Raw genomic sequence first — 9,463 nt, 5'->3', positions numbered from 1 at the left:
AAAAACCACACACACACACACACAGAGAAACCATGGAAACAGGGCACTATTTATGTGCTAGGGACAACACAATGTATCAAAACCTGGTTTCTCTGCACTCACGGTTGGCTTCTGTGAATACACCCAGCTTGCTAGGTGCAAAGCACATAACCACACTCAAAGTGTGCAAGCAGTCGTGGTTATCAGCCCTTTGCCCCAGGCCTTGTGTATCCTCCCTGGAGAAAGGGATGCCCAAAGCATATTGGAGAGGCGAAGAAGACCATGCCAGAGTTTGTCACGGATGGGAGAAGTCCAAAGTGGAATGGTGACCTTCTAGCTGAGCCATCCGCATGTCCACAGCCCTGCAAGGACACGGAGCACAAATGCAAACTATGTTCGAGGGCCAGAGGGCACCAGAGCAACTCGGAGCCTGAGACCAGAGTTGATGAACAGAACGCCACAAAAGAGGATAAAGCATCCCTGCAGAGTCGCATCGCTGCCTCTGGTTTACAATAGTGGGACACAATTGACTGACACAGCAACACCATACATTGGAGTGCCAAATTACATAGCCGGGGCTGTGTACAGTAAACAGGGAGGGAAATCCTAGCGGTGCATCAAGATAACCTAAATTCTACAGCTATCATGTATTAGGAAAAGTTTACATTTCTTTCATATTTTGCTTAATTTATTCAACTCCTCCAAGACGGAGGAGGACCAAAAGGGTATGCAGAGCGTCAAGGCTACAAAAAAAGAGAAGTTGTTCCGCCAGACTTGTGAGATTACCAAGCTTTCCCCACATGTTTTTAAGCACCTCTTCACAACCACAAGGACTAGAAACGTTTTTTTATGAGAATGAGTAATCGAGAAGCTGAATTCTTCACGTAGGGCCCCATTCTGAGCTGGTCAGACTAACTAGATCCCAGCACCAGCCTTTCCCATCCTTGATAAATGTGCTAACAGTGCTTAAAAAGGAAAGGCCACAATTGGGATGAATCTGACCTAGGAATCCCAGCATTTGCATCTCCTGGTGCCCAACAGAAATCACCCTGTATGAATTCTAATAACTAAGCCTTTTCAGGGAGTCGGTTCTAAAGCTAAGTAAAAGAGGAAAAGAGCCACAGGGCAGCAAGATTCGAGTTTAGTGACACCTTAAAGACCAACAAGATTTTCAAGATACAAGCTTTCGAGAGTCAAAACTCCCTTCTTGCTGCTTTAGAGGACATCATGAGAAAGAAGGAAAATATCCTCTCTACTGATCCGGTCATCTGATTTCCAGCGTCCAGTGGGCACCGATGCCAGGGTAGGGTGGACAGACATTTAAGAGTTGGCACAGGAAGGCGATTCCAGCCCGATTTGTGCAAGGCAACACTCCCCAACAGCAAGCAAAAGCTTTCTGTTATCACTGATGCAAGTAAGAATACCGTTGTCTTTGTAAAGGTTGGAGCTACTGAGTGTTATTTTAATCCCCCTCTTCCTCCAAGTTGCACAGGATGGTATCTGCCTCTCCCCTTCATCTTATGAATTCTCTCAATTATACTGTGAGGCAGGCTAGCCTAAGAGAGAGACAAACTCTGACTAGCCCCAGATCACCCAGGAAGCCTCAAGGTCAAGGAAGGATTCAAACCCAGGACTCCCTTGGTTTGAGACCAATGTTCTCGTCACTATAGCACTGACCTCAGCTGGCTGCGTAAGAAGTCCCTCTGGCTCCTTAGCACCTGCAGCAGTGGATCATCCTCGAAATCTGTGCCATCCGAGTCTGCAAAACAGAAGAAGCTCTAATCAAGTGCCGTCCTCCTTCCCACACTACTGGAGGAGGGGCTCTCTTATAAATCTGTGAATCTTCCCATCAGAGCCATGCAATATCACCTCCCAGGTGCTCATCTGGCCTGAATGCTTCCTCTTCCCCCTTCTGCTTCAGCCTTCTTCCTTGCTGCTGCCCCCACCCCCCAATGACTTCCTCTCCCTTTGGGGGATATATCTGCACTGCACATCTGGTGGTGCTCCCATTGAGGATGAAAAAGGAACAGGGTGTGTGCATGTCACAAACTGGTCCTGTCACAGCAGGGACAATCTAACATATGACCATCCCTGTCAATGTGGCTTTTGGCTTCCGGGCTGTGCTAATGCCATGCTTGGGCCTCATCCTGCACTGGAGACTGATGTGGAGCAGGGGCATAGATTGTAGGGCGATTCGGAGCTTGGATGTGCTTTTGGGACCTGTGCAAATGCACAGGCGACGGGTCCTGCCTTTAGACCCATGTACTTCATTCTCTCTCTGGCAACATATCCCCCCCCCCCGTTTTCCTTTTCAGCCCCGCCCACTTTTGCAAATGTACATAAAACAAAAGGCAAAGCTCAGGCATGCAGTGGGGCAACTCTACCGCAAGCATCCCTCACTCATGCCGAGTATGCAACTAGCAGCCCTGGAGCCTGAATCTGGATTTCCCATCCAGAGTTTACAGGACACCAACTGAGGCATGATGGTCAAAGAGAGTGCAAGGGAAAGGGAGTAAATTCCATCAATTCCTGTGCTCAAGGACCTCCCAAGAAATTTAGGCAGCTACCGATAACTGTCCCTAACTAGCCCACCTTCAGCCTGCTCTAGGAGCTGAGCAGCCATGTTTAGGAGCTTGGGATAGGATGGCGTGGCAACAGTGTCTGGCAGAGACTCTTTCAGGTCCTGTTTCTTGGAGCTCTTCTTCAATTTACCCCTCTGGCGAACTGGAGATTCAGGTGAAGAGAAGAGCCTTTCAGCGACCACCTGGAAGACACAGCTTCTAAGATTTTCCTTCTACAGTGCCCCATAGCAAGCAATATCAGAGGTGTAACAGCCAGGATCCACCCTTCCTGGAGCTGCAAGACAATCAGAGCCACTGTCCTGCTATATGGGGGAGATTCTCCACTATGAAACATCTTCCTTTCTTCGGCAGGTGGCATCTCTCAAGATCCCGCAGCCCATTGAATATCTAGAAGTGGGCCTACGTGTGAACTAACTTGCGTAAACTTTCCGAATGTGCATACTTTCATTCTAGTGCTGCAAGGTTCCACTTAGCCACCCCCAGGAAACCCTTTCCACAACCACTTGCCTGCTGAGCACTCCAGAGAAATGGGAAGTTCCGATCTAGTCACATGAGGTCTCTTTTACTTCCCTATTGCCCTGTTTGAAATCAAAGAACATTCACCTGTTTTTTTTAATCAACAGGGACAGCAAAAGGAGGTTTGGGATGTATACAAAATGTGAGAAACACATGTGAGTAGGGCAGAAAGGGAACTCACAGTACTTTTACTGAATAGCCGCCTCCTGGGATTAGAGGAAGTACCGGTCTAGCCCTCCTTTCTAAGCCTTTAGCAATCCTAAATTACGTCGAATCATAAGGACTAGAATGCCACTAGATTTAAAGTACTCTAGATTCTGCCTAAGAGTGCAACGAAAGCCATGCAGCTTTCCAGACCCTGCATCTATACCTCTCCCAAGACGCGTTGTACGTGTTTCACAGGACTGACAGATGGCTTTGCAGAGTCTTTGGCTGGCTTTGGCCTGCCTCGCTCAGATTTGAATGTCCTCTGCTTTTCTCTGGGTTCGGTGCACACCTTCTGTACAGGTGGGGCTGTCCTTGGGGAATGGTCTGACGGGATCTGGTGCAAAGATTTGGTGGCCCCCGCAGGCCTTGGTGGAGGAAGAAAATCCAGATGTGCAGGGGCAGGATCCTCTTGTGGGACTGACTTCTTTACTGTCTGTTCTCTGTTCAGTTCAAACCTTCCAGCCATCACATTCTGATCACTGAACGGAGCGCCTTCTCTTGGCTGCTGGGAGGCTGATCCGTTTCTCAAACGTTCCGTACAGCAACAGGGATGTTCATCCAGAGTCGGTCCTAGCTGGGCCTCAGATGTCAGCAACTCTGTTCTATCTTTGCTTCTCCAGCTGACGGGTTCTGGAGACTTCCAACCTGCTCTGCCCATCTGCAGGGAACAATAACAAAATGGGGAAGGGAAACCTGCACCTTATTTGACCTTCTAGTATGTAGTGGAAATGTCTGCCATGCAGGCCCATCAATCCTACTATACAAGAGTCCCTCTTTGTCCTGAAGACATAGCATAAGGTAGGAGAAAAGGGCAAAAAGGAATTTACAACAGATCATATTAAGCATGGGGCATCTTATGTTGCTTGTTTTTACAGCAGAGGCTAGCAGTGCACAGCACTGATTGGCTGGCGCCTGTGCCGTGACAAACTCATCTGTTCCTAGAGCAGTTCCACAGCATTTTAAAAACAGATTTTAAAAACATATGACAAATGAACCCTTGGTAGCTTAAAATGTACCATTTTAAAAACAACAACAACGAAGAACTGGAGTGTCCAGCTGAAGGGTATTCAAAACAGATGATTGAACCAGCAGTTGAATCTGTGGCATTACGAAGGGAAGAAATATCTCTGCGCCTCTTTTTCCATGTACATCTGCCCACTCCCATCAAGATTTATCTTTGTGCAGAGTTACGTGCATGCAATATGCAGTTAATAAGTGGACAGTTACAAACCACAGTGAGCCTAGGCTTAGTATTCAGGGTTGCATTTAAAACTGAACAGACATGTATAGCAACCAGAAATTAGCAATGGCTTTCCTTACTTCTTTTCACTTCTTTAGAAAAGGCATTTTATTTTCTCTCCTGGAGAAACTGGTGGGGGGGCGGGGGGAGGAGGAATGCAGACTTGACAACAGGAACATCGACAACAGCTGGGGAAAACTGTGTATCTGATCAACCCCTTAAGGAGGCTGAAGCAGCAAGAAACTGAGACAGCCACTCATCCGCAGAACAGACACTTGCCATGCAAGCAGGATGTCACAAAAGCGACTGCCATCACACATCAGCACCTGAAATGTTTCTGCACCGAGTGGCACCTAGCAAAGAAGACCACAATGCTGTTCTCCTCAAGCTCCTGAATTCCAACACAAAGCTTCTGGATCACTCATTCATCTCGGACTCCTACCACGCTAGGAGGGTAGGCTGGCTCGGTGAATTGACTCCTCCAGCCTACAGAGGGCAGCACAGCAACGGCTTTGCTAGCTTCCTCCATCTTCCGACGCAGGCGCCATTGAAACAAGATGTCATCCTCTGGTCGCAAGGAAGAACAAGATGGCGGTATTTGGACGATGGGGCAAGAGATGGCACCTAGGCTGGCTGGGGGGGAAAGGGTGTTACAGTGCATGAATAGAAAAAAAAATCTGTGGAAATCAGTTTCAAGCAAAGACCACGCACAGCCTTGTGACCCACAGCCAAAAAGACATTCATGATTCAACTACATCTGTCAATCTCCTTTTCTCTCTGCAGAGGAAAAGATATGGTGGCGGGGGGCTCTCCTCTTGAATGCAGTCTCAAGAGGCTACTTTTCATTTCAGAAGCAAAAGTTGGGACAAAACTACACAGAACGCTATGGCACTTTGGAATCTGACCCTAAAACACATTGTTCTGAGAGGAGAAATCCCTGGAACAGTGGATATGAACAGCAACACAGGCATGGTATCACAACTCTGTGTGCTTTAAAAAAGCTAACCAATTTTGCATTAGGACAGTGCAAATTCTAATTCTCCCCAGCCCCCTGTGGAATCCTGTGACTTGCATACATTGAACTATGCAAATATGTGTACATTTTTCCAATCTGTTCAGCTCTTGCTGATTCAATACATCCTGGAAATCCAGCTCTGCACTCATTTAGTTTTTAGAGATTTTACCAGGCACGGCTGAGATTTCCCAAGTCTAGCTTTCCAGCCTCGGGGAGATTTATTCTTGCTTCAAAAAGGAAAAGCTGACATGTTCAGAACGCTGCACTCTACGATATATTCCAATTTCTACCACTGTTGCATCCTCAGGAGAGTACAGGCAGGCCCTGGATCCTAGGGGTGTTACCTTTGCGTTGGTGCCCCACTGGCTGCTTCGAGGCCTGCCCCATCTGATCTGCATCAGCACTTGTGATGGTAGATGTGGGGGTGGAGCTGAGTCCCTCGGAGCTTATGTGCCTGCAGCTGCTCAAAGGGGATGTGCTATGCATGGGAAGATACATTGGGAAAGGCCGTGCATTAGGAAAGCAGCGACGGGGGAAGGAAACAGGCTGAGAAGGCTGGGCTGAGGCAAAGGGCTAGAAAGCCCAGTGGAAACTACAGCAGGACATGGGCCAAGCCAAGGAAGCAGGTTACCTTCTGTGCAAAAGCCTGGCTGCTCTTTCTTGCAGGCTCACTGTGTCGGGATCCAGTGTGGAAGAGTTCAGGGATTCTCCCTGCAAAAGGATGCATTTAATGGAAACAGGGAGGAGATTCTCCCACCAGCCTGCCCTGTAAGGGGAAGAATGTGAGGATACCAGAACCAGAATAAAATTGAGGGTGGGGGGAACTAATCACAAGCCTTAAAGGCTGCTGGATATTGATGTTTTCCTTTTGCTTTGTCGAAGGCTTTCACGGCCGGAGAACGATGGCTGTTGTGGGTTTTCCGGGCTGTATTGCCGTGGTCTTGGCATTGTAGTTCCTGACGTTTCGCCAGCAGCTGTGGCTGGCATCTTCAGAGGTGTAGCACCAAAAGACTCTTTTGGTGCTACACCTCTGAAGATGCCAGCCACAGCTGCTGGCGAAACGTCAGGAACTACAATGCCAAGACCACGGCAATACAGCCCGGAAAACCCACAACAGCCATCATTTTCCTTTTGCCTTTACAAACTAGCTTGCCTTGGTACATCGCCCTGAGTCCTTGCAGGAAAGGGAGGTATTCATGCGGTAATTAACGGGCTGGATTTAACCATTTTTCCTGCTGGCGAAAAAGGAAAGAGGACTGCTCTTCACCCACCCCAAAAAGGCTATGCTGAGGATCATGGGGCCTGCATGGACCAAAGCCATGTGGGATGGCGGCTGAAATAAAGAGGAGAATGGGGTGAAACTCCGGAAAGAAGCTGGCTGGATCCAACCCACTGAATATTTTTTAAAATCAGAATTTGTAGAGAACGCCTGCGACAGAGGAAAAATAAAACTGCCTGCTGACCAGTCAAGGTGTAGCCTGCTGGCATCCACCCAAGATCAAACCAGATTCCTCAAGTCTGCAAAATCCAAAGTCAAAGCCCCTTGGTTTTCGACAGAGCAAGGCTCTTACTGAGGACAGAACCCAACTGTCCTACTGAGTGGAAAATGTCACCACAAGTTCCACACTTTTGCTACTCAGGGCTGAGGAAATTCACCAGGTTGGAGAGCTCACATAAGGGATTTCCCCCAATCTTGTGTATTTATATCTTATTCTTGCTCAGGAGGGGCATAAGGCAGCATATGTGGTGGGATTATGCATCCTTGCAACAACCATGTGAGGTAGGTTAGGCTCAGACAACTGGAACTGGCCCAAGCTCACCCAGTCAGCTTTAAGGTTGAGCAGAGATCTGGACCCGGAGTGCCCAGGCCCAAGTTCAACATTCCTCAACCCTGTGGGATACAACAGTCCAGGACCTGAAACGTGATGGACGGATGCCCAACAGGGTCAGACTACAGCCTCCCCAGCCAAATCAAACTGATGGCCCTTCAAACTCCCAAACCGCTGTACTCACAGAAGGAGACTGGTCCAGTGCAGGGCTGAAAGAAGATACTCTCCCTTCACGCTGGCCAGAGTCTGCAAGGAGACATCTCCATTAAAGGCAAGGGACTGAAGCAGTTACACCATCTTTGAAAAGGGAACAGTCTTCACCCAGGATGCTCGCACAGTCCAGAAGATTCTTTGCTCCCTCCCTCCCTCCCTCCTGCAATATCCATGGGTCTGTAAAGCTCTATCCCCAGCACAAATCAGCCTAAGGAACTGCCAAACATGTGGTACAAGAGTTCCCAGCAAGTCTGTACAACCCTGAAGCTAAGTAGTTGGGTGCTAAAGCCACATATAAGCCTAACAGTGCAATCCTATGCAGAATTATGCTGGATTAAGCCCATTGGAATCACTGCAGGTAACGGAGGGGGCTGTCAAGAATCCACTTCCCATACTGTGCTGCCTTAAGAAAAAGAAGACTTGAGCACCAGCACACTGAGCTTCAAGGCAGAGATAAAGAAAATATCACTTTAAAAAAAGAGTGTGGCATATTTGTGCAGGCGGACTCTCTTCTCCACCCAACCCAGACGTACAGCCAAGTGTGTCCCTTTCTGCCACAATGGCATGCACGTGCACGACCAGTTCTTGCGAAAAATCTCGGCAGACAGTTCATGGAAGAAACCGTCAGGCTGGAGACTGTGCAGTGCCCTGTGATCAGCTGGTTTCCCCTGCTTCCCTCTGGAGTGCTTGTTTGGACTTCCTGGGGAGGGACAGTTCTCTCGTCATAAAAACAGCAGTTCAGATAGCCACAAAACTTCCCTTTACTGCTGGTTCAAGTCAGCACATTTGGAAGGCCAGCTGAGCTTTCACTGATCAGTTTCATCTTCTTTAGCCAGTATCCGTTCTGTTGTTTTTATCATGCTCTTTTTAGGTTTAGCAGTCTTGGCAAAGAGTCAGAGGAGTTAGCCGTGTTAGTCTGTAGTAGCAAAATAGTAAAGAGTCCAGTAGCACCTTTAAGACTAACCAACTTCATTGTAGCCTAAGCTTTCGTGAGCCACAGCTCTCTTCGTCAAATGTATGGAGGGTGTGAAGAAACTGTCCAGAGATATATAGGTGGGGAGGGGAGGGGGGAGAGGGTGCAGGGAGTATGGGTCATGTAAATCTCATTATCTCACAACCAAAAGGAACTGCCTTCAGGCATTCGATGCAGATTCAGCAATGGAGGGAAGGGGTCATACCCAGCCTGGATTGTGCATTCCACTTCTTTCATGACATCTTGTAACTTATTTACATTTACAGGACTCTTACTCCCTGCACACTCTCCCCCCTCCTCTCATCACCTATATATCTCTGGCCAGTTTCTTCGTACCCTCCATGCATCTGATGAAGAGAGCTATGGCTCTGGAAAGCTTATGCTACAAAAAAAGTAAGCTAGTCTTAAAGGTGCTACTGGATGCTTTACTATTTGGCAAAGAGTGATTTCCTTGATTTCTTCCATACTTTGGTGGTCAGGCGGCTTTTTGTTTCACTTTTCTGAATTTTGGCCTTGTTTTGAGTGTGATTTGTTAGCTTGTAAACTTTATTACGAGATGTAATCTCCTCTGTTTTGTTCAGAATTATAAACACCCTCAGTGTAGTGCAAAACAAACAAGCTACAGTTCTCTCTGTAGCAGCTAACTAGATTACTATCCAAACATGCCTCAGCAGTTGTCACTACAAAGAAAACAGCCTTTATAAAAACAAAGCAGACGTCTCTTATTTTATGTAACTTATTCTGATTTTCTTAATCAAGAGAGAGATCAGGGCACTGTAACCCTGACTGTAGCAACAGAAAATCTTATTCCACCAACCCTTTGACTTCCAAGACTTCAGCAGATACTGTGCAAGCTTATTTTTGCACACAGAAGACTTGAAACTTGTTTAAATGGCAGCAAAGATTCCC

General features: G+C 47.6%; 1 protein-coding gene across 3 annotated transcripts in view; it reads right to left on the bottom strand.

Annotated features, from left to right (window-relative positions):
- PROSER3 (proline and serine rich 3) overlaps nucleotides 1-9,463 on the bottom strand; it is a 32,087-nt gene continuing 22,624 nt past the window's right edge. Inside the window, exons 7-14 of one of the 3 annotated variants that reach the window (XM_054999422.1) lie at nucleotides 7,553-7,614; nucleotides 6,171-6,250; nucleotides 5,884-6,017; nucleotides 4,967-5,157; nucleotides 3,448-3,942; nucleotides 2,572-2,743; nucleotides 1,657-1,738; nucleotides 1-341 (exon numbers count right to left, since the gene is read on the bottom strand). In XM_054999422.1, the coding sequence (XP_054855397.1) occupies nucleotides 275-341; nucleotides 1,657-1,738; nucleotides 2,572-2,743; nucleotides 3,448-3,942; nucleotides 4,967-5,157; nucleotides 5,884-6,017; nucleotides 6,171-6,250; nucleotides 7,553-7,614 (1,283 nt within the window). In that variant the 3' untranslated portion in view covers nucleotides 1-274. The remainder of the gene's footprint in view (nucleotides 342-1,656; nucleotides 1,739-2,571; nucleotides 2,744-3,447; nucleotides 3,943-4,966; nucleotides 5,158-5,883; nucleotides 6,018-6,170; nucleotides 6,251-7,552; nucleotides 7,615-9,463) is intronic. The other 2 variants (XM_054999424.1, XM_054999423.1) reach the window with 2 other exon arrangements.

Source organism: Eublepharis macularius, chromosome 15 (assembly GCF_028583425.1).
Source record: "Eublepharis macularius isolate TG4126 chromosome 15, MPM_Emac_v1.0, whole genome shotgun sequence".
Taxonomy (NCBI): Eukaryota; Metazoa; Chordata; class Lepidosauria; order Squamata; family Eublepharidae; genus Eublepharis; species Eublepharis macularius.
Note: the sequence above shows the minus strand (reverse complement) of the source record. Positions and strands in the feature narration are given on the sequence as shown.